Source organism: Hippocampus guttulatus, chromosome 13 (assembly GCF_054856545.1).
Source record: "Hippocampus guttulatus isolate MCC_2025c chromosome 13, RoL_Hgut_1.0, whole genome shotgun sequence".
Lineage (NCBI taxonomy): Eukaryota > Metazoa > Chordata > Actinopteri > Syngnathiformes > Syngnathidae > Hippocampus > Hippocampus guttulatus.
In genome coordinates, this window is record NC_141273.1 from 16300243 (window position 1) to 16325428 (window position 25186).

The window sequence follows — 25186 nt, forward strand, 5'->3', positions numbered from 1 at the left end:
TTTGGCACAAGACCAATCAAACACCAAGCTAAAATTATGGTAAACTCAATTGAGATAGAAAGAGCGTATGAAACCAAGTTTCTCGGATTAGTAATAGACTCAAAAGTATGTTGGAAGCCACATATCGATAACGTAAAAAGAAAAATAGCCAAAACCGTAGGGATCCTCTACAAAACCAAGGAAGTGCTAAATAAGACATCTTTGTACACATTATACACTTCATTATTATTACCATATATGACCTACTGTGTGGAAATATGGGGAAATGCCTGCGAAACAAACACACTCCCTATTCTAAAACTACAAAAAAAAAGCAATCCGAATTATTAATGGATCAAAATATACGGAACCCACAAATCCACTATTTATCAAATTAAATACGATGAGATTTTATGACCTGGTTGACTTTAAAATCGCCCAATTAATGTACAAAGCACACAATAACCTGCTCTGCCAAAACATTCAGAAGTTTTTCGAAATTCGAGAAAGCAGCTATGATTTAAGAGGTACCAACTTATTCAAAAAACTCAAAACAAGAACAAACATCAAGCAAAGAAGTGTATCTATCAAAGGTGTTAATCTGTGGAATAATCTCGAAACGGACCTGAAAATGAGTAAATCGCTTGCTGAGTTAAAAAACAAATTCAAAAAAATAGTACAAACAACCTACATCAATCAGAGTTAAAATGATAAATTCAAAACATTAAATATAATGATAAATCAGAACTAAGTTGATAAATAGAGAAAGGTATATAAATATCCATTATGAATACAAGAGTGTCAGGGTGTGGAAGTATATAATCCCGATACAAACCAAAAGTTGTAAAAATATCACGGTTAAGGGTAAAGTATGAGCCTTAATGGAGACTTCTTTCTTCTTCCTTTTTTCTTTTCTGATTGATATAAAAATGATTTCTTAGATATAAACACATAACGGGGTAGGACTAGATCAGTTTTTTACTTCTTCCTACTCCCTTGAACATAATAACTGTGTTGAATGAAGATTGATTTCTTTCTTTTTACTTTTTTTATCTACCTTATTTTCTGTCAAATTATTACTGTATATATGTTTTATGTTCAATAAACAAACAAACAAACGAAGTGTGGCCGCTTATTTGCATATACAGTACACACAGGTGAATACTTTGGTGTCTACACACACTTCCTCTTCCATCAACACAATACTGGACTCTATTCTACGGTATTCCTTCAGCCATTTCAACAAGTGGTAAATCCCATCCCCTTAGCTATCGGGAGGATACACCTTTTATTGTCGGATGGGCTCCTCATCATGCCTTAAGTATATATTGTTATCACTGTGGCCTTTGCACTGTTTACTAGTGGGCGTATAATATTTCTTTATGGGCAGCGGATTGGTGATGCACGACAAGCAGGAAAGTCAGACGTGACACGAGGAGGGCAGTCGTCATTATTATTTTTTAAAGAAGCCTTTTCCTCATATATTAAGGTACGTGGATTTCCATAATGTTTTGTATCAGGTTTGGGTGTGGTTCGTGTGAGCAAGAATCAACTGTCTTGTCATGTAACTTTGAGATCCACACATCGATGCCTTTTGAAAATATGCATTTGAAGCTGTGCATACATTTGTTTTAAATACTCTTTTAGTCCTTGGGGCAGGATATAGTGGAAATTGTTTTATCTGTATTGTTGCTGGAAGGCTGTGGATTGTCGGTTAAAGTTTAAGTTGGCACGAAGTAGGCCACCGTGTAGTGTCGTGCAGTACATAGCTTTGTCCACACGGTGGAGTAAGAGAAACAAAAATAAGAGGATTTCATTCGACGCGCCAGATCAAAAGGGCGTCCAATATTTTTAGAATGAATGTTGTAATAGTAGTGGGGGTTGTTTCGAATATTTTATCCCTCTCCTACGAGCAGTTGTGATGTTTGATGAGAAAGTATTTTTGAGGGAATACTCAAGTGATCCCCACATTATTATTAATAATAAAATACAGTGATTAAATTACTCTTCCTTCTCTGGGGATAAATATTTGTCTTTATTATTTTTATCATTATTATTAATATTTGATAAATAGGTCAGACAAATAACTGGGAAATATGGGGAAATGCCTGCAAAACAAACACACTCCCTATTCTCAACCTACAAAAAAAAGCAATTCGAATTATTAATAGATCAAAATATACGGAACCCACAAATCCACTATTTATCAAATTAAATACGATGAAATTTTATGACCTGGTTGACTTTAAAACCGCCCAATTAATGTACAAAGCACACAATAACCTGCTCTGCCAAAACATTCAGAAGTTTTTCGAAATTCGAGAAAGCAGCTATGATTTAAGAGGTACCAACTTATTCAAAAAACTCAAAACAAGAACAAACATCAAGCAAAGAAGTGTATCTATCAAAGGCGTTAATCTGTGGAATAATCTCGAAACGGACCTGAAAATGAGTAAATCGCTTGCTGAGTTCAAAAACAAATTCAAAAAAATAGTACAAACAACCTACATCAATCAGAGTTAAAATGATCAATTCTAAGCATTAAATATAATGATAAATCAGAACTAAGTTGATAAATAGAGAAAGGTATATAAATATCCATTATGAATACAAGAGAAAATTGACACAAGAGTGCCAGGGTGTGGAGGTATATAATCCCGATACAAACCAAAAGTTGTAAAAATATCACGGTTAAGGGTAAAGTATGAGCCTTAATGGAGACTTCTTTCTTTTTACTTCTTTTTCTTTTCTGATTGATATAAAAATGATTTATTAGATACAATCACATAACGGGGTAGGACTAGATACGTTTTTTACTTCTTCCTACTCCCTTGAACATAATAACTGTGTTGAATGAAGATTGATTTCTTTCTTTTTACTTTTTTTATCTACCTTATTTTCTGTCAAATTATTACTGTATATATGTTTTATGTTCGATAAAAAAACAAACAAACAAACAAACTAATAAGCATAGGCTCATCAATAAGTTCATGTAGGAATACGGCAAAATCTGACATATAATAACCACAAGACACCGAAATGCAGACTTTGTGGACAAAACAGACAAGAATTGAGGATGACGTAATAAAAGTGAGGTCAGTCTTCTGGTTTCCCTTTGACTCCTCCCAATTCCTCGGCATTTGACTTCCCCCGTGGTGAAGCACTACTCTTTCATTGGGGCAGACTCGAACGAGCCCGCCTTCGGAGCTCTGATTGGTTTGTAGTTTCTCGCCCCGCCCATTTTACGAAATCTCACAGAGTTGACTCTTGACTGTTTGTCACACTCTTACTTTTACCGACACCCGCAAGTGTCGGACCACTGTCGCTCTTGTTGCCTTCTATTTTCTTTTCCGTGACTTTTCTCGACGAGTGGACCGAACAAAAGCAAACATGTGGACTTCACGTCCGCCCAAAGAGCAGGTCGGTGACGTTTCACTCGCTTTCTTGTCCCGGCGGCGGTGTTCTATTTGTGTCTTTTGGGGGGGTGTCACGAAGATCACTTAAAATGGACACTTTACCGCCCAAAATTTATTGTCATCATTGTTGAGTTGCTGCTGCTTTATTATATTTTTCGTGGGTAACACTGACAAAGAAGCACGGGAGAGTTGGGTAAGATTCCACAGGTGTTCTCTCCCTCACGCACCCACGCACTGGGGAAGTTAAGTTACTGGAATGTCATGAGAAGGCTGCGATATTGAAGTAACGCATTATTAATTCGCCCTCAGGCCTTTATGTTTGCGTGCGTGTCATTCCACGTCTGTTCCACAACAGCATCACCACAAGCTATTGCATCTTTCCAATTTCCAGATAGGTGACACGGTGGGCTAGTGGTTTTATGACGTCTGGACGATATTTCCGAGGTTCAAGGGTCGAATCTGGGCTTCCTCTCTGGATTTAGCATTGTTCTTCCCCTGTGCTTGCGTGGTCTTTCATCCTCACACATAACCAAAACATTTGTGTAGTGTTAATGAGAAGTCTTCATAGGTGTGAATGGTTGTTTGTCTTTATGGGCCCTGAGATTGTGTGGCGACCAGTACAGGGTGTCCAGCCTCATGGGTACAAGGCAAGGGAAGGGATTTGTATTGATATGGAACATTTCATACATGAGGCAACTCGATGTGCTTCACACAAGCAAAGACGCAACACCTGTTAGCATTTACAAACGCAACAGTTAACGACATTCCGAAGCACAGGAGAGAAAACAAAAATGGCTAACATAAATTACCAGAGCGTGCATCCTGGATTTAAAAGCATTTACCCTTGGGGCTGACTTCTCTTCTGTTGGCATCTTATTCCATTTATGTGCAGCATAATAGATAAATGCAGCTTCACCGTGTTTACTTTGAACTCTGGGCTCCATCAACTGACCCAAGTCGGCAGATCTCGTCAGAGGACAAGCGAAATAGAAGATGGACGAACGGATAGCTGTAAATGTGCAACGCTGGCGTTTATGTGGCCTCCATAAAGGCAACATTAATGTTTTCCAGATGTGCAACCGCAAACTGTATGCTGCATGCCGAATAATTCAGGGAGCTTTTTGGACCACAAAAAGAAAAAAAAGAAAGAGACCGTACGCTATCCAATCGAAGCTTCGAGAAAGAAGTGCGCCGTGACCCCAAAATTATATGATGGAGGTTTATGTAAAATTGAAAGTTATTCATATGCTTTGCAGCTGTGAGTAGCCACAGGGTGCACGCGATCATTAACCGCCCTGCAAGTAGGAAATCAGATTGTATTGTATTGCCGGAACCTACCTGAATAATCTGACTAAATAAAATGACATTACACCAAAATTGCTCACTTACAGCATGTAGCCTGACAGACATGAAGAGCAAAAGTGTTTATACGTTAAACAACTGAGATCATGTGGTTGCACAAGTCTGCAGCCACTCTTCCAACTGGCTATGTGGCTGTCATCACAACGAATCAATCACATTCAAACTCACCGGCGTCAGATTACTCCTTCCACGATTTAAGCTGTCCCTGATTCACCCAAATAAAGTTCAGATCGTGTTCGAGTAGGCTTTTCCTGACATTCTGTGTGCTTTCTGGCAGAAGCCCCAAGGTTTTGTGCCAACGCCGACTGCCGTTTGGCACTCTTATTATTTCCCTTCACCTGGACTAAGGCCCCCCAGTTCCAGCTGAAGAGAAACAGCTGCAAAGTGTGACGCTGTCGCCACCGTGCCAGACCGTAGCTACGGTTTTCTTTTGGTGAGGAGCAGCATTGTGTTGGTGCCAAACATACCTTTTGGAATTGTGCCTAAAAAGTTCAACCTTCCAACGCGTGTTTGAAAGATTTCAAGTGTCTTTTTTTTTTTGTAAAATGTTGGTTTGAAGTTGGTTGTAAAATAACTCAAGCTTCTGAAGATGGGGAGATTGTTGTCACATGGACAGCTAGTACTTGCTAGTTCTTGTCTTTTCATCCTTTTTGGAAGAACCTCCAGTTTGATGATGACTGAGCTTTTCCCTACTCTCTGTGGTGGTGTTCACCCTAACCAGGGAGTGCCCTCAAGTGGTCTGGACACAAGCGCCAGGCTTTGAATCTTGGCTCCGACACGGTCACGATGACATGAGCGAGGACTACCCGACCCAAAAGAGGGTGCGAGCAGCCCCCCCCCCCCCCCCCCCCCATGTCTCCTGCACGGGCACAATGGCGCCTTGTGTTCGCAGTGCCACGGTGACGAGCATGACTGCTCCCTCATTGTCGCTGGCGCCTCCTGGAGCGTCCCTGTCACCCCCACCACACCCCACCCGCCACTCTGTTTTCCCGTGGATTAGATAATAGGCAGCTTTAGTGTGGGCAGAGAGAGAGGTGTCACAGACCTCCTCTCTTTCTCCTTCTCTCTTTCTTCCATCTTCTCCACTTGTACCATCTGCGCCATGAGCAGCTTGGCACCGCACGTTCTTTTAATGCTACTCAACTCAACTCGACTGTATTTGTACAGTGGTTTAAAACAACCGCCGCTGCATACAAAGTGCTGTACACGGAGCAAAAATAATTCATACAACAAACAATAAAACACTAAATTACTAACCGAGACAGTAAAAAGCTCAAAAATAATAAACCTCAAAGTCAATTCTCTTGCTGAGTCAAAAGCCAAAGAATAAAAATGAGTTTTAAGATGAGTTTTAAAGGTGGGCAGCGAGGGGACTTGCCTAACGTTCAGCGGGAGGTCATTCCAAAGAGAGGGGCTTGCGACGGAAAAGCCTCGATACCCTCCGAGCCTCCGCTTAGTTCCCGGTACCCCTAAAATAATATCTGTTCCGCAGACCCGAGGCACCGGGCAGGTGCGTTGCGGCGGAGGAGCTCAGAGTGGTAAGATGGAGTGAGGCCATTTAAACATTTAAAAACAAATAACAGGATCTTAAAAAGAACTCTAAAATGTATCGGGAGCCAGTGAAGGGATGTCAGAGTAGGAGTGATGTGCTCCCTCTTACATTGAAATTCAAGAAATGAATGCCACCCAGGTCTTGATTTCCTCCAGACAGGATAAAAGTGGACCTCAATGAGAAAGCGTCTTTTTTTTGCTCAATGGGACAGAGATCTGTCAGTCGTCCGTGTAGCAGTGGAAGGAAATACCATGTTGGAACCCAATGGAAGAGGATACAGAACAGCAGAGGCCCCAGAATTGAGCCACGTGGAACACCATACTACATTGATGAGTCTGCATTGTATCTGTGGATCAATGTGTGATTATCAAAGCATCAAACCATGTGCTCCTCCTCAAAGGATGCTCGCCTAATCAACCACGGCTGTGAAACACACAGGTAGTCATTTTAGCCCAATTCCAGGGAGAAGGTTCCACAAAGCACATGCACTCAACAACTTTGGCGGACAATGGCAACGTATTTTAGGGGTAAGACTTCATTCTGTTTGCTCAAAAGTGAAAAGGCGTGGCACCCTCCAAGCATACGTGCGCCGCCAGGATGTCCCGAAGCAGTGGGGCAGAATCGCATTGTGCAACTCAGTTGATATATAAACAGTCTCCGCCCAGTTTTTGGAAGAGAACAGTCCCGCTGAGCTCCCACTCTCAACACTGGCCAGCTAGATACTGTAGACCGAGATGCACATGCATTTTTTTGTAATAAGCTACCACTCCACCTCACCCAGATAGTGAGAAATTACGGACATGTCTTTGTAAAAATAAATAAATGAAATAGATTAGGTAAACTTAAAATATCAAGTCAACAAACTTTGATAAAATTTGAAGCTGGGGATTTTTGCTGTTGGGAAATTTTTCTTTACCGCCTATCACAACAAAGTAATTTGCCAAAAAGGCAAAATTAAGGCAGAAATTTCCACATTGCCAAATGACATTTAGATAAATAAAAATAACCTTAAATTTAAAACTGGCACAATTTCAGGCTGTCATGTTCGGGGGGACTTTGAGTCCAGAAAACAAAGCATGATAGCCAATTAGAAGCCAGAAAAAAAGTCATTTAGGAAAAATAAAACATAATAGAGGCAGAAATGTATACAGATTTCCCCAAATGGCAGAATTTTCACATATTCGTTATAAATAATAATTATGGTCTCAGAATGACATCTTAGTGTTTCTGCCAGCATATGTGTCCAAAATGTTTGAAAGGCCCAAGCGTGCGTGGTGAGAGAAAAGCTTTATTCTCGGCGTCCAGCCATCCTCCACACGTCTTCTTCACCCACACAATGTGCTTTTCTTCTACTCTGCCGGCTGACGATTTCCACCGCGCGTACACTTCAACTAAGTGACATTTAAGAAGTGTTGTTAATATTCATACGTCAAGCAGCTTGCTGGCTCTTTAAACATCACCATGACAACGGGAGTGGAAGCAGGAAGTCACGGAAGGAAGCGATAACTCATATTTCTCTCTCCCGCGATCTGCCTCCAGGTTACGCAGGCACACTTTTTGTGTGTGTGTGTGTGTGTGTGTGTGTGTGTGTGTGTGTGTGTGTGTGTGTGTGTGTGTGTGTGTGTGTGTGCGTGCGTACTGGGCAACAGTGTGTACATGCGCACCCTGAGATCTTTTCCAGCATTCCAGCACCCCCTGGAGTTAACCTCCGGGCGGGTCGGGCCGACGGGAGGTCACGGTTATTCTTAGACAGCAAGAGATAACGCAGCAACGTCGTCAATAGCTAAGAGTACTTTCGCCTCGGGCTCGTTTTAGTCAGTCAATGTTAAAGAAAGGCTCAGGGGAATTCATCCCTGCAAATATCGGCCTCCTGGTTAATCCATGCAAAAGTTCTGCGCCTTCCTCATATTTCTAGTTATTCGGTTACACCCGTGTTACTCTTTAATCTTATCTGGCTTCATTGTTCCCCTGCACAAAAAAACAAAAACAATGAGGAATAGTCGGAGTCTCGATTGTCCGGTATTATCATTCGTAATCGATTCTGTCACACCAAGTGATTCTTTCGTAGCTGACCTGATGGCACTTTTCACAAAAATCCCATAAAAAGATGGAAACAAAACAAGTGAGAACCGCTGCTGCAGCTACTCGTACGATAACTACTGCTAGCAATGACTGCCAACATTTACGAACAACAATTCCAAATAAATGCGAGCAAGAATTGCGAACACCTTCTACAACCGTGGCTAAAATAACTGCGATCAGCTTCGAACAACCGTTAACCACAAGGAATGACATTTTTTTTAAACACTTGCTAAGTAATTGTAATTGAGCCTAGTATGAACAACTGCGAACAACAATTGCAAACAACGACTGACAACGACCTGACAGCACGTGCCAATACAGTAACTGCTAACGACTGCCACAACCACAAACAACTGCTAGCTACAACCAACCAAGGCAGTTTTAAACAGCTACTAAAAACTGCCAATAACCGCCAGCAACAACTGCGACTGAAACAACCGTATCTACATCAACTGCGAACAACTACCGCAACTAGCACGAGCAATTACCAACAACAACCACCAACAATTCCCGACAGCAACTGCTCACGAAAATAACTACTAACTTATTCCCTGCCAACAACTACTTCTACAATAGCTGGTAGCTACTAACAGCTATTGGTTGGGATAATCCGATATAGTCTAGCTCGCGATCAACACTTTTTGGGTGGTCAAAGATGCGCTATCCCGCCGTTCGTGTGATGAACACTAATTGTACCAAAATGAGCAAATTGAAAAGAAGGCGACAGAGGACAACCCATTGCGCATCATCTAAAAATAGACATGGAAAACAGCATTTTTCACAAGCCAGAGCTAATGAAAGTGCAACACAGACCTGCGCGACGTGATACACGAAAATGCCCTCGGAAACAATCGAGTTGTCTCATATCTAGCTACTGCTAACAAACACTACAACAGCTACCTGCGTCCAATTACAGCCAATTACAACTTTTCACAACAATTGCAAATAATGATAAACAACTGCTTGCGCCAACTACTGACCACTGCTAACCGATCCAACAGCTACTCCGTAAACAACTGCAACGGCTTATGGCCAAATGTATCGTTACCTGTCGTCTATAAACATGTTCAATGAGCAAATGTTCGTCTAGCCTGAATGGCTGAATGAAAGCGCTTTACCAAACTTCTGTCGACTGCTGGCAACTCTTCAGACGGGTCGGTGTCAACATGCCTGAACTTGTGCCGAAGTCGGGAATGTTTACTGTCAAGCTCTTATTTGTTGCTATTTTCTCTCGTGTTACATTCGCCGGCATTTTTAGCATTTGTTTTTCAATGATCCGAAAAGAATATGAATACGTGGCCACTTTTCAGGTCATTGTCGACACATCCCTCACGCTTGTGTTCCAACATGCAAATTGTTGCTCTGTTTATGGAAATGAGTGCATCTAATTTTAAATGTCCAGAAACTTCACACCGCGCCTTAACATTGGTAATGACTTCACCCTCTTTTGGCACATTATTTTGATGGTGTGTCGATGGTGTTCAGAATAACATTGAAACAAACAAACTTGGTGTTGTCCTCACACTTTGCACTGTGCACGATACTTTAAATCGATACTCATACTGTATTAGACAATGTGGTTGTACTGGGCGCGACAGTGGGAGTCTGTTGGCTTGTTGGTGACTCCGTGCTCACTCAATACGCACGCTCATGGCGCACTTGACTCGGCAATGATATCTACCTTCTGACTTATTTGGGTGCAGCCCCAAAAGAAAAGTCACACAGAACACGCCACATGACAGTGCCTTAAAACCCGCAGACTCCTCTTCAAATTGTTGTTGCCGTTGTTTGGCCTTGACGGAGGTCTGCCTTCGACTTTGTACGTTTTGGTCACGATCATGTCCGTTTTCTGGCGCTCTTCTCAGGGCCGCCCTGCTTCGGGCGCTAACGACTGCTGAGCATGCTGGCCAAGGCTCCGCCTACAACCAGCAGACTTGATCTGGTGAATGCTGAAAGTTTGGACGGCGCGGCGACTGACGGAATCAAGATGGCCGAACTTGTAGAGAGCTTGGATACCCGAGAGCTGGACATTGATGAAGGGGAGGACGTGGACTACGAGGGAAACTGCCTAGGTACACAATGAGTAGGAATATTACTAGGGATCCACCGATATAACTTTTTTTTTCTATCTCCAATATATACACACACATATATAACAGAGTGGCATTACTGACATTTGCATGTTTTTCTATCAACCTCTCATTTTGCGTCAATGTACCCCGAAGCACAAAGAATTTCACTGATGTGGTATCTGAGTCTGAACACTTTCAAAGTAGTACATAGAGTAGATGATATACAAAGAAGAAATAAGAGATGAAGACGAATGTAATATCTGGTAGTACTGACGGGACAATGAAACTTCAGATTTGCTTCGTGAACCAGTTGTAATTTTCGACTCCTCTAGATGGCACTGTTGGTTTAAATAAAGGGTTTTAGGAAATGGCACGTCAGTGTGCTTTCGCGCAACGTTGAACAGACAGCGCCATCTGGAGGAGGTCGATGAAGCTAATTTGAAGCTTCATTTTGACACCGCTGTCTGGTCGATACATGAGCAGAAGTGCAGCTGATTTTACCTCCTGTGTGTTAACTACAAAATAAAGTGAATAAAAAGAAATAACAAACCCACTTGAGAATATCACAAGTTAGAAAATAAAACAGCAAAGGCTTCATAACGCGAATGCGGCCGAATCTGTTTTAGCAATGTAGCACGTAGCATGTGGCTGCACGTAGCAATGGGACACCCCAGCGAAATTCGCGCGTCCTTTTGCAGAGCAGAATTTGCAATCGGCTAACAGAGTGCTGTCGTCCCCGTTTACTTTTATTAAGTAGCTGCAAACAGCGAATACGACTCCTATTCAAGCTATCCAGAAATTATATGTCAGGCTGGTAAAGTAGTAGTAGTGTTCTAGTATCTGAATATTTTTTTGAGTCGGCGTAAGTATGAAAACTGGAAGAAGAAAAAAAATCAATTGGACAAAGCCCGTTGTTCTACACGGTGATCTTATGTGTTCCAAGATTCAAATGAAACAAAATTGAACTGGACCGGCACAGTAGCTTGGAGAGGAACTAAATCTTGGAAGGAAAGCCAGCGTAGCATCCCACTCGTTAGCCTCCTACAGGCACGACTCTCACCCCTGCCGTTGCCCTCTGTGTTCTCCTCAGGGGACTGCCGCATCCCGTTCTCGGCCGTGTACGCTACGGTGGGCTTCAAAGAGGCCAGCGCCAAGGTCTTCCTTCCCACGGTGCCCATCACCGCCCGCATCCTGGAGGTGGAGCGCTTCACCACGGCGCAGGATCGCTTCAACCTGTCGCAGCACAGGAGCGTCAATAAGGTCCATATACACGCCACAAATACTGACTCTTTGATTTGTTCAGAAATCCCCCCCCCCCCCCCCCCCCATGATATATTTTTTTCTTCCACTTTGCAGAGAAAAGACTGATTAAAGTTTCCAGCCCAGTTTAAAAAAATGTTACATGATTTAGGTTTTTGAAACATAATAAATAAAACTGTTTCCCAGTTTCACCTTCAAAGGCCATTCAAGGGGTAGTTTATCCCGAATGTACTGCGAATTTTTTTCGTGCCTCATTCATTTCATTCTCATTAAATCCCACAAAAGCCCCCCCACCTCCATTGAAATTTCTCATCAGTTCCTGTCAATTGTCTGCATGCAGTCTCTGCCCGCCGTGTTCAAGATTGAGATGAAGCACGGCGAGTTCACGTGGATGGTGAAGAGGAAAGAGAAGCACTTTATGGAGCTGCACCGAGAGCTGAGGACCTACAAGACCTTTATGAGGATACCACTGCCGTCGCGCAGGTGGGGCACGCCCACTTCATCTGCATATCGGAAGCATAAACGCAAAACTACCCGGAGTATGAAAGTATTTTATTTAGCAATTATTTGTAAGACGTTGCCAAACAAGGGGCTATTTTTAATATATTTTACAGAATTTATTTTATTCATCATATTATCTCATAAAGTGTGTGTGTGTGTATTAAAATATTTTGTTCACATATTAAAATATGATTTATATATATATATATATATGCAGAACCATAATTCATACAAACAAATCTGTTGTCATACTTCTGCAATAAACTTTAATCAAAATCGAAATATTTCCATGAAATTAAATAAAATGTTTCCATTTTACATGCTACACGTGGAAAGACTATTTGTTTCTATTTAGGTCCATTTTGTCTGATTGCAGAAGTGCACTTTATAAAATGATCATGTTTATATGTATAGAATATTTAAGTTACAGAATATGACCCAAATTTATTCAGAGTCTTCTCATATCCTGTTCCATTTGAAGAGCATGCTAATGCGAACCCGTGAGTTATAGACTTGCGATAACAAACTGGGAAAACTCGCTTTCCCGATGGGCCACTTTTCTACTTCCTCCAGTTCCTTTTTCAGATTGTGTCAGCGTTACATTGTTATAGAGCCAAAATGTGCGGACCTACCATGATTCTTTTCCACAACTCTCTCTCTCTTTCTCCTGCAAGCTCAAAAAACAACATTAAGATTTTCATAACACGTGTCATGTCTTGTTGACTTGACTTTATTTGCGTCTGCGTCACACACTTTGACCAAACATTTCTTCGGCCTTCAAGACCGACTCGCCCCGCTGTCAGTTTTTTTTCTCGCGAACCACATTAGCCTGCGCAAGCACCTGCGGGGGCTGCGCCGTGCACCGCGACAATGCTTTGAATGAGCAAATATAATGGATTCCCGCCGGGCTTCTCCTCGTCTTGCAGTCACACAGTGAAGAGGAGGACGGTGAGGAAGAGCGAGGTGAGAGAGATGCCCTCGCTGCCCAGGGGCGGAGGCGACGAGCTGGTGCGGGACGAACAGGTGTCCAGCCGGCGGGTACGTCGTCAACACGTGGTACAATTAAATGCCCGATGGGTTCATGATAATAACACACTCTTGCAAATGGATTTGTTTCGCGGTGTTTATATGCTCACAGGTCAGAATATTAGGTACACCTGCATGGTCCAATGAGCAGAGCATCGTCTCGTTCCGTTATCTAATCCGGCCCACTGAGCATTTACATTGTAAAGATTTTTGCCATGTGTTTTGCCAAAAGGCTGTGAATAAAATCTTATTGATTCATTTTGGATGTTCCCCAACTGATTTATCGGTCGCAAATCACAAAATAAGACAAAGTATGCGCGTGTGTCTTTCTCCAGAGACAATTGGAAGACTATTTGAACAAGCTGCTGAAGATGGGATTGTACCGCAAATATCACCACACTGTGAGTATCCCGTCGTGCCAGCAAGTGGCTACGGGCTGCCGTCACTCATGTTAGTAATGTTCACACCGCTTTTATAATTGGACGAGCGTATTTCGCACTTTGTTGCGAGCCACGTCTCGGTGTTGAAGAGCTAAACGGGATAGAAGTTGCAGCACGCTGTGACGCTTATTGTGTGTTGTCGTCTTTTCCCAGATGGAGTTCATTGACGTCAGCCAGCTGTCTTTCATTCACGAGCTGGGCCCCAAAGGACTGTGAGCACTTGGTTTTTCTTCAATCAGAAGAAATTGTTTGATTTTTTTTTTCCTCTTAATGTAAATTTGATTAGATTATTTTTAGATGTATTTTTATTCTTGTCAAGTTTCTTGCTTGAGTCACCCATTTTATTTTTAAATCTTTGTATTTGATTTCCTTAAATTTTATTTGGCACTTTTTCCATGTTGTTTTCAATGTGTTCATTTAGATTATGATATTTGCCCCATCCATTTGATGTTCATATTTTTTTATTTTTAGCCATTCATTTTGGTGTGTGTGTGTGTGTGTGTGTGTGTGTGTGTGTGTGTGTGTGTGTGTGTGTGTGTGTGTGTGTGTGTGTGTGTGTGCGCGCGCAGGGAAGGGATGATATACAAGCGCTCCGGAGGTCATCGCATCCCCGGCATGAACTGCTGTGGTCACACACAAGCCTGCTACCGCTGGTCCAAACGGTTTGTGCGCTTATTTATTTATTGATTGATTGATTGATTTTTTTTCGGCCTCTCATTCTCTTTGTCCTTGAACCAGTTTCGTAGCGAGTTCGTTCGTGGGATTATTGACCAAAAAATAAAAATAAAATCAGCTGCAGATCCATTCGCTGTCAACATATATTGCTCCTCTCTCTGTGGCTTGGGTTTCTACTGAACCTTCTTGCTTTACACTCACGGGCGGTTTTGGTGTCTCACACAATGTTTTTGTGTGGTTTTTTTTTGTGTGTGTGTGTGTGTGTGTGTGTGTGTGTGTTCTCGCAGCCTCCTCTTTATCACAGCCAAACGATTATATGAGCATTTTTACAATGTACTGCGAGAACACACACGCACACGCATGCACAAACAATCCCACACATTTGGAAGGCTCCCTCGAGCCACCTACAGCTCCGTGATTTGCTTACCACATGCCTCCTCTCCCAAAAAGAAAAAAAAAACAACAACAACAAGTGACATAAAGAATTATAGATTTGCGCTAATCCACATGTGATGATGAAGACTGTGCGTGTTTGTCTTTTGTTGTAGGTGGCTGGTGATAAAGGACTCCTTCCTGCTGTACATGAAGCCCGACTCGGGAGCCATCTCCTTTGTGCTGCTGGTGGACAAAGAGTTCAGCATCAAAATGGACTCCAAAGACACTGAGACCAAGCACGGGGTTAGGATTGACAGTCTTTCCAGGTGTGTGTGTGTACGTGCCTGCGCGCAGACGGGGCAAGCTTGTTTTTTGTTCCACTCTTCATGTGACACCACGTGCGCGCAGGACGCTGGTGTTCAAATGCAGCAGCTACAGACACGCCCGCTGGTGGGGTCAGAGCATCGAGAGCTTTGTCAGGAATCACGGCAAGGCCTTCCTGCGCCAGCATCGCTTCGGTTCCTTTGCGCAGGAGCAGGAAAACGTTCCTGCCAAATGGTCAGTGCAGCCGTTTTGGTTTTTGGGAATGTATTTGGGACAGTCCAGTTTAAAACGAGTCAGGTCCCCCTGCAAGAATGATACCCTGGTATAGGTACTTACTCGCCCATCCCAAATGGTAAAAAAAAAAATAAAAAATAATAATAATTCAATTCAATTCAATTGTATTTATTGAGCACTTTCGAACAGCCATCGCTGCATACAAAGTGCTGTACGTGGAGCAATTTAACATATACAATGTACAGTAAAACAAATCGGTAACAAAGACGGTAGAAAGCACCGAACAATAAAACCAAGAACAAATCCAAGTCATGCTGAGTCGAATGCCAAAGAATACAAGTGAGTTTTGATAATTGATTAATAATAAAAGTTGATTTGTTTTGCATAGCACCTTTCTCACCAAAGTTACACATTGCCTCATGAGAAAAACAGACTACATAAATAGTCAAGCCAAGTCGTCAAGGAAAAAAAAAACCAGGCTCCTCGCCCTACAAAACAGCTGCGTGCATTGTGCTTTATGGACATCTTGACGACTGAGTAAATCCGCACGTGCAGGTACGTGAATGGAAAGACTTACATGGAGGACGTCGCTGATGCCTTGGAGGAGGCCAGAGAGGAAATCTTCATTACCGACTGGTGGTGAGTGTCGTGGGCGGTTGGTTGCTAAGCACAAAAATTTTTATAAATAATAAAAAAAAAAAAAGGTAATGGAACCAACGCAGCCGCTTGCAGGGACGCTAATATTGGCGCCGGTTCACTTAGAATCCAAATCAACTTGCCAATCTGAAGCTCGGCTGATGTCCTCATGCGCAACCCGCCGGGCTTATGGACTTAACCGTTCGCTATGTTGTAACATGAGCCAGCGGATTGAGCTCCGGATGCCAACGTGAGCCTTAGGTGGTGTCAAGCCACGACATTAGGAACATGATATGTTTAACAAACGTTCACGAGGCATGTGAAGTATAATAAACGGTGTGCGTATCGGTGCAGGCTGAGTCCCGAGATTTTCCTGAAGAGACCCGTGGTGGAGGGAAACCGCTGGAGGCTGGACTGCATCCTCAAGCGCAAGGCTGTAAGTGAAAGGCGCAATCACAGTGGGACACGTTTTCACGGCCACTTGTTGCTAGGCGGACTTCGCTTGGGCACGTCGTAATCGTGCAAGAATCGGGTTGCATTTTGTCCAGGACAAAGGTTGTATTTTCTCAAGAATTAAGAAAAGAAATGTTTAAATATATATTTACGTGCGTTATGAGGACGTTGCATATTGATGAGAAGGTCTGACTTGTGACAAGAATCGTATTTGGTGTGATATTTTCATGGGGCAAACCATTTATTTTCTTTAATTCAAATCATCGTGCATATGTTCATGAATCACTCTTTTTAATAAAATATATATTTTAAATATTTTTTTCTTATGTGAACCTCTGCATTTTGAGGAGAATAATGTCATCTTGCTAATATCGAATAAATCATTTTTTTCTTAAGAAAATATACTTTCAACCGTTCTTCTTATTGAATTCTTAATTAGTATTAATATGGGGAAAAAATAATTAATTTGCGATAATGATAATTATCAGATGGTAATCCGATGTTGATGTTCCAAAACACAGATTTCATTTTCTTTCTCGAGTGTAACTTGACGAGATCCTGGCCAGAATCTCCGATACCTTTACTTCCTTTTCCAATGCAATGTGATTCTCCCATTATGGATCTTGATGTGTGTGTGTGTGTGTGTAATGGTAGCAACAAGGCGTGCACATCTTTGTGATGCTGTACAAAGAGGTGGAGTTGGCACTGGGCATCAATTCAGGCTACAGCAAGCGAACCCTCATGCGCTTGCACCCCAACATCAAGGTAAGTTCCCAAGTGTAGCAAATGTTCACAGCGGTGAGCATGTCACATCAGCAGCTTCCTCTTGGTGCTTGTGCGTGTTGTCAGGTGATGCGCCATCCCGACCACGTGTCCTCCTCCGTCTACCTGTGGGCGCATCACGAGAAGATCGTCGTCGTCGACCAATCGGTGGCCTTCGTGGGCGGGATCGACCTGGCGTACGGTCGCTGGGACGACAGGGAGCACCGGCTGACCGACGTCGGCAGCGTGACGCGCTCCGTGGCGCTCGAACAGGTCGGACACGCGCACGTCGCGCGCGGCTTGGCCGTTTTGACGCTTTTCGAGACGATCTGTGCAAATGTCATCTCATTTGGTGGTTTCCGTTCCTCAGGTCGCTTCCGCCGACGCTCAGTCCGGTACGGCGGCCCCGCCCGTCGACGACACGTCGCGGAGCAACGGAAGGGGGACGACCAACGGAGACCCCGTGGACCTGCCCAAGCTGAAGGGCGTCGGCCGCAGCCGGCGGGCGCGCTTCAGCTTGTATCGACACTTACACAAGCACACGCTGCAGCACGCAGACAGCGTCAGCAGCGCGGACAGCTCGGGTGCGAAACAAAGCGTTCAATCAAGCGCCGCTCGTTTCTCACATTGTCCCTCGCTTTTTGCCGGAGTGTCCAAGTTTGCCGTTGACAGGGAGCGGCTCGGTGCGAAGCTTCAAGACGGGTGTGGGAGAGTTGCAGGGAAACACTCGCTTCTGGCATGGAAAAGACTACTGCAACTTTGTCTACAGGGACTGGATCCAGCTGGAAAAACCTTTTGACGGTGCGGAGCAGTTCTTCATTATGAACCAATAACGACTGAAAAGAAAAAAAACTCGGCGAGAGAAAACAAAATCTTCAGGTTTTAAATGGACAGATTTGTTCCTTGGCACAATCGGCAACGTTTAATCCCGTTTTCGCCTCTTCTGAATTTTTGAGATGAAGTCCATATGACACAATTACTTTTCCTAAACGGTGATATTTTTACGAGACAAAAGCTGTCGTCTAATCCCATTGGCCCTCTCGGCGCTCTGCGCAGACTTCATCGACCGGTACACCACTCCCAGAATGCCGTGGCATGACATCGCCTCGGTGGTGCACGGCAGAGCTGCTCGTGACGTGGCGCGCCACTTCATTCAGCGTTGGAACTTCACGAAGGCAAGTACAGCGTACATGTACTGGAGAATAATAACGACATTGAAATACTCATGATAAGGGATGATTGCTTTTATTTTTGAAGTGTGTTGTCAAACTTAACATCAAACAAAGAGGACTGTAAATTGTGTGTTTCAGCATAAAAATACACCCAATAACCGCCCCCTAGCTTAAGTGCTAACACACAACGCAAAACACCATAGATGGACTCTCAAATGGCATTGGTGTTATTTCGATGCGCAATGGACATTTCAACACAGGCAGTGCAGCAACACATGTAGACAGGAAATATAACAATACATATGTTCTGTGAAAAATATTACTGCGGCTTACTGCAGAGTTGTGACCGTCTTGTTGGGTCAAATCCGTATTATTCCGAATTATACTTCCCCCTAGTGGCCAAAGACCATACGTCAGATTTATTAATTGTGATGCACAAACTGCTTCATCTTTCCATTCGATTAAATTATCTCATGACACCATCGAATTATTGGTTGCGAAAACTTTTCTTTTTACTTTTGGTGTTTGTGACGTTCCCGTCGTCAGTTCGCTTCATCACCAACGTGCGGGTTCACATAGAAGCGTTTCTTCCATCGTTCGATTGATTCTTTTTCCGTCTTACTTATTGTGCTGGAACGTTTCCTCTCAAGATAATCATTAGCGGGAGGTTACACGGCACCATTCGGTGGCTCACCACACACACACACACACGCAGGTCAATAAACACTCCCTTGTTTCATTTCAAGGGAACGTCTTGACTCCAAGTGTGGAAAAAGCACTTTTACTTTGCCACTCATGCTTTCCGCTGCACTGTGAGGTGACACCCCCCCCCCCCCCTCCCTCAACCCCCCCCCCCCCTCGTCCCTTCTCTTCCTCTAGATCATGAAGCCAAAGTACCGCTCTCTGTCTTATCCATTCCTGCTGCCAAAGTCTCACTCCAGTGCCACTGAGCTGCGCTACCAAGTGCCCGACTGTGTGCATGCCAAAGTGCAGGTAAGACAACGCTGCGAACGGCGCACTTCCAACTCTCCCAATCAACCGTTTTGCCGTTAGGGAGCACAATAAGCCTGAAGGAAGGCTTGGAAACCCCCACCCCACCCCACCCACCAAAACAAAACAATAATCCAAAATATGACCTCCTGTATTACTAACGTGTCCGTGAGAGCTGCTGGAAGGGCACAAAAGGGAGTCCGTAGGCCAAAAACAACATTATGTAACTACAAAATTAAAAAAAAAAAAGAAGAAGCAAACAACCTTGTTTTTTCATCTTTGGTGCCAGTTATAAAGTTGAAATTGGACACATTGAGCCATATTTTGGTCATGTAGCTGTTAATTAGGGAAGTGCGAGGACCCAATTGAAATGGTTTCTCTGCCGCTATTATTCGTAGGCCAAATAAATGGTCATTTTGGAGACTTTCTGATTCTCCCAAGTTGCCCAGAATTTGCATATCTCTTGAAAATAGTGAAAATGGAAGTTTTTAGATATTCTACACCAGAATCTTACACGAAAAGACGCAGCAAGTCGGCCATTTTAGGGTCTTGGTTTCTCCTTGAGTGCGTGGCAGATCCAGAAAGGATTCTTTAAATGTGTTCCTAAATGTCCAGTGAGTGTTATATTGATTGAAGAAGATCAAATGTTTGTTTTTGGGGGTTTTTTTTCTCCTCCGTAAGGTTTTGCGGTCAGCGGCCGATTGGTCGGCTGGCATCAAGTACCACGAGGAGTCCATCCACAACGCATACATCCAAGTCATCGCCAAGAGCAAACACTACATCTACATTGAGGTAAAAAGAAAAACTGGGATGTCCGGGTGTTTTTTTTTTTTTTTTTTGGAGTAGAAATGTTTGTTAATTGCGATCTTGCGTACCTTATTTGAACACCCCGTCGTCAAATACTAAAGCCGCAACGCCTCCGCTGAGCTTGTGCAAACCATGTCGCGTTAGCGATCGAACACAAATAACCCAGGGATCATCTTGTCCTCCCAGAACCAGTTCTTCATCAGCTGCGCTGACAACCGGACGGTGTACAACAAGATCGGAGACGCCATCATCGAGAGGATCCTCAGAGCGCACAAGTACCTGAATCGGCCGCTTTAGTTTTGCGTCGAGTCCGTGTTCGCCTCAAAACACGGACTCGACGCAGAACTAAAGTGCGCGATATTTTCGAAATCCCTTTTGCACTGGAGCTCATTTGCGGTAACGAATGTGCAAATGTGCTTGGCAGGGAGGGCAATAAGTATCGCGTGTACGTGGTGACCCCTCTGCTTCCCGGCTTCGAGGGGGACATCACCACAGGCGGGGGCAACGCCATCCAGGCCGTCATGCACTTCAATTACAGGTGAAGCGCAAAGACCACGATCCTTTCAAATTGCGCAAAGCGTGACAACTGACTGTTGTTTTTTTGTTTTTTTTTTCCCTCTGAAGAACCATGATTCGAGGGGACTACTCCATCATCTCTCAACTTAGGAAGGAGAGTAAGTACGCGATCGTGTGTTACTTCAAAGCCAACCGCGAGAAAGAGAGTGATTGAAATCTGTCATGGCTGATAAGGTCACTTAGCAAAGTTGATCGAGTGGAGTGAACTCCTTATCCGTTTGCTAATTTACCTGAAAGACGGCATTTTCTTCTCTCCGCCCGCAGTGGACGACCATTGGATGAACTACATCTCCTTCGCCGGCCTTCGTACGCACGCCGAGCTGGAAGGCCGCCTGGTGACGGAGCTCATCTACGTGCACAGCAAGATGCTCATCGCTGACGACAATACCGTCATCATTGGTGCGTCGCCACCATTTGAGGCGCACTGACGCCTTCTGAGCCGTGTCGAGAAAAGAAAAATTGCAGTTGCATAAGAACAAGCCCTCAAACTTTGCACTCCGATGCCACCTGCTGGCTAGAAAGCACAAGGACCTGATTTTTTTTTCCGACACGGGTCTTGCAGGCTCGGCCAACATCAACGACAGGAGCATGCTGGGTAAGCGCGACAGTGAGGTGGCGGTCATCGTGGAGGACACGGAAACGGTGGCCTCGGTGATGGACGGACGCGAGTTCGAGGCTGGCCCGTATGCGCTCGGCCTGCGTCTGGAGTGCTTCAAGTGAGAGATTTATCTTCTCCTTTCATCCATCCGATTTATACACGCTTATCTTTTGGAGGAGCTCACTGTCATCTAATCAAATTCACTACAATGTGGCAAAAAAGCCACAGAGAAATCCAACGAGAAATCTTGTGATGTTAATCCTGTCGGTGCTCAATGAGCTGAAAGTAGCCAGAGGTCTTTTCAATTTTCTTTTTTTTTCTCTCTGTGTCCAGGACGATCCTCGGCGGTCACAGCGACGCAGCCATCGATCTCTCTGACCCGATCAGCGACCGCTTCTACAAGGAGGTGTGGATGACCACGGCCGGCCGAAACGCCACCATTTATGAGAAGGTATGAGAGATCACAACAACGTGGAACAAAAAAAAAAAAAAAACTCTCTCTTTTATAGTTTTCCTCAACATGTTAATTTTACGGGGGTTCTCATCTTATGGTGTAGTTTTGTTCTTTCAGCGGCGACATAACCCAAATTTAGTTCAAAACATGCCGTGGGCTAGCAATAATTTCAAATGCTCTAGCAAAACATAAATGCACTCAAAGTTTGTGTGGAAAAAATCGTCTATGCCATAAGTGGGCCTGACCGATTAATCGACTGGCCGATTTAATCTGCCGATATTGGCTTGTTTAAAATCGGCAAAAAAATCGACCGATTTTTGTCAAAAAAAAAATTTCACCATCGAAATAGACAGTAACGACATTCAAAAATTCCTTCCTAAAAAAAGTTGACCGATTTTTTGATTTTTTTGTTTGTTACAAAAACAATATAGGTCAAAGTATTTCAAAACAGTCTTGTGCCCTTAATTCATATCTTTATTGTCATAAGCATGACCAAAAAATAAATGTTGTTGTTCTTTATTTACTTGTTTAAATTAACCGACTGATTAATCCGTCTCAGAATTTTACTCTGCAAAATATCAGAATTCCCATGGGCCCTAATAAATATCAAACAATCCAGTGAAAAACAGCAAGTACGCTGCTAGCTGAGCGTGCCTTCTCTTGCCACGTGACCACGCATTCTTACGCCGCCGTGCACATATACCTCCGCAGGTGTTCCGTTGCCTTCCCTCCTCGCTGGTACGCAACATGTCCGAGCTGGAGCAGTACCAGTCCAAGCCCGGCCTGGCCCAGGCCGACCTGGCCCGCGCTCAGGAGGAGCTGCGCAAGATCCGCGGCTTCCTGGTGCAATTTCCTCTGGACTTCCTGTCAGAGCACAACCTCATGCCCTCGGTCGGGACAAAGGAAGCCATGGTGCCCACCGAGATATGGACGTAGGACTTTTAAAAGCCGGATACTGGGACGCTATCTCGCAGTTGCAGCGAGCATGATGGGATGCCACTTCCTGACAAGCTTATGTTCCAACAAAGGGACCAGGCGCTTGGTTTTAATACAACCCATATTAGGTAGAGATGGCGATGCATGCATGCGTGTGTTTGTACGCGCATCAGCTGCGTTAGGTTGCCGAGATGCTGCTTGACACCAGGGGTGGGAACCCTGAGGCTGACATCATTGTATGTGGTTATTAAAACTTGGTAGCAAAATCTAGAGGACTAGTTTGCTTTTGAAGGAGCCCTGGAAATGGCTAAAACCAACCTAAAATGGCCACTTCAAGACAAGATGTTAGACTTACTGTGTCTTTTCTGACATGGGTTCTTCCGACTTTTTTTGGGTCTGCTCATGAGAGACATGCCAAGCAAGTTCATGTTGCCATGTCAAACTGGCGTCGGTGGCTGAATTTTTAAAAACATTCTAAAGGCTGCAATTAAGTCAAAATGGCCTCTTTGAACCAAAATGGTTGCCTTCATTGTCTATTTAGGCGTGGGTTCTTCAGACTTTTTGGCGGGTCTGCTCATGAGAGACATGCCTAGCAAGTTTCATGTTGCTTAGTCAAACTGGCGTCGGTGGCTGAATTTTTAAAAACATTCTAAAGGCTGCAATCAAGTCAATATGGCCACTTTGTGCCAAAATGGCAGACGCGGCGTGTTTATTTTTGCATGGGTTTTTGAGACTTTTTTGTGAGTCTACTCATGATAGACATGCCGACCAAGTGTCATCTTACTAAGTCAAGCTGGCTTCAGGGGCTGGATTTTTATAAACATTCTAAAGGGTGCAATCAAGTGAATATGGTCACTTTGAGCCAAAATGGCAGACTTCAGTGTCTGTTTGGGCAATGTTTTTTTTAGACTTTTTTGTGGGTCTGCCCTTGATAGACATGCCTAAAACTAACTCACAACACCAAGGGAAATTGAATTGGCTAAAATAAAATGTCTGCTTCAAAGTTCAAACCAAAATGTGTAGGGATGGGTCCTTGAATCTTTTTTGTGGGTCATGATAAACATGCCTAACAAATGTCACATTTCTAAGGTGGCTTAATTGTGTTTGAATAACTTTTAGAAATGGCTTAAAATAAACCCGAAATGGTGGTTTTAATGCAAAATGGCAAATTTTCTTTGTTTTCAGGTATGGGTTCTTGAGACATTTTTGTGGGTGTACTCATGGTAGACATGCCGACCTAATGTTGCGAAGTGAAACGGGCGCTGGGGGCTGAACTTTTCCCAAAACTTTTAATGGAACGCTGCAGTGTAAAGCCTGAAACATTTGGACACATTACTGTTATTTGAACCACTCTAACATCAAGGCTTTATGTAGTGTACCCTTTGTTATGACGTCACAGTTTGACACGTCATCGTGCTGAAATGGAGCCGAATGGGAAAGAAGTCAGAAAAGGACAATCTTTCCTCTGTAATTATATATTTAGCCCGGCAGGTGGTGCTGGTTTCTTAAAGGTACTTGTACTTTTTTTTTTCAAAACAAACTTCCCGTTCGGACCTTTTTTTTCTGATTCTGCCTAAGAAAATGCTTTCTTTTAATTTTTTAATTGACATCTTTTAATGCTATTAATGTTTTGTGGAAGGTAATTTGAAACATGAAACGTAACATTTCATACCTGAATGATTGCCCCCTTAGCCCTCCTTGCAATGTGAATGTTTAAGAACCACTCTTGGTATTTCCTAATGTTAGCAGGTCGAATATATAATGTTTAAATTTGTACGGTATATGCGTGTGAAACAATAACGTCTGCTTCGACGGTGCTAGAAAGATGAGTTCATTATTCGTCCTGGTAGTAATAACTTACACTAATCATTTCTTGAGTGGGACCATGGACTTTTAAACGTTCCAACCTTCAATTTTTACCAGTACTGTATTCACATATGAGAGTAACAATCCTTATTTAGGTCAGTTGTGCCTGGTATTATCTAGTTTCTATCTTGTGAAAACCACAACGCTGTCTAACTTCAATCTACCCGCCGCTTTTCATGGTTTTGTACAGTCCTGTGTCTAATATGCTCAGTTCACTGGATTTACTGTACTTTAAATGGCAAGCCAATAAAAATGATCACGTGGTCACACCAAAGACCCTTTGCGTGTGTGTCATTGGAGATTGTCCCAGAAATAACGATTTATAATTCAAATGTATTAAAAATAGTCATTTTTAAACACTGAGACAATTTGAAATTCACAGTTGCAGAAATGTACCCACCCCCGCCCAAAAGAAAATACAAGAAAAACAGACAATTGGAAGGAGATAATTACATAAACTGATTAAATACATAATTTAAAAAAGGAATATTGTAAATACAACAAACATATTGTCATAAAAATGGCACAATATTGTAAATATATTTACGATATCTATAACTGAAATTGAAGTTATGTGTTGTGTTGTATTATTTTGTCATTTTATGTAAACTATTCCAGCTTGTCTTGTCTGGTTGAGA

The 25186-nt window shown here is 43.2% G+C and overlaps 1 protein-coding gene across 2 annotated transcripts; it reads left to right on the forward strand.

Moving 5' to 3' along the window:
* The first annotated feature begins 1365 nt into the window (after positions 1 to 1365).
* Positions 1366 to 24822, forward strand: pld1a (phospholipase D1a). 2 transcript variants are annotated; one of them, XM_086127293.1, is made up of 26 exons: positions 1366 to 1468; positions 10257 to 10463; positions 11554 to 11723; positions 12064 to 12206; positions 13151 to 13262; positions 13586 to 13651; positions 13844 to 13902; positions 14260 to 14352; positions 14914 to 15066; positions 15149 to 15298; positions 15854 to 15937; positions 16289 to 16370; positions 17042 to 17152; positions 17237 to 17422; positions 17520 to 17733; positions 17822 to 17950; positions 18206 to 18324; positions 19201 to 19314; positions 19993 to 20103; positions 20305 to 20393; positions 20543 to 20656; positions 20743 to 20792; positions 20959 to 21093; positions 21257 to 21410; positions 21626 to 21743; positions 22458 to 24822. In XM_086127293.1, exons 2-26 carry the CDS (start codon positions 10292 to 10294, stop codon positions 22680 to 22682), a joined length of 3153 nt encoding a protein of 1050 aa, XP_085983419.1. In that variant the 5' UTR covers positions 1366 to 1468; positions 10257 to 10291; the 3' UTR covers positions 22683 to 24822. The 2 variants fall into 2 exon arrangements, with proteins under 2 accessions (XP_085983419.1, XP_085983418.1); XM_086127292.1 differs by lacking the exon at positions 1366 to 1468 and adding an exon at positions 3265 to 3399.
* Positions 24823 to 25186: the final 364 nt, after the last annotated feature.

What these genes read in the sequence shown, in the direction of transcription:
- pld1a (XM_086127293.1), top strand. Translation starts at nt 10,292, where the DNA reads ATGCTGGCCAAGGCTCCGCCTACAACCAGCAGACTTGATCTGGTGAAT. An exon ending in ATCTTCATTACCGACTGGTG is followed by an intron (nt 15,938 to 16,288) that starts GTGAGTGTCGTG and finishes GTATCGGTGCAG; the next exon opens with GCTGAGTCCCGAGATTTTCC. An exon ending in GTCATGCACTTCAATTACAG is followed by an intron (nt 20,657 to 20,742) that starts GTGAAGCGCAAA and finishes TTCCCTCTGAAG; the next exon opens with AACCATGATTCGAGGGGACT.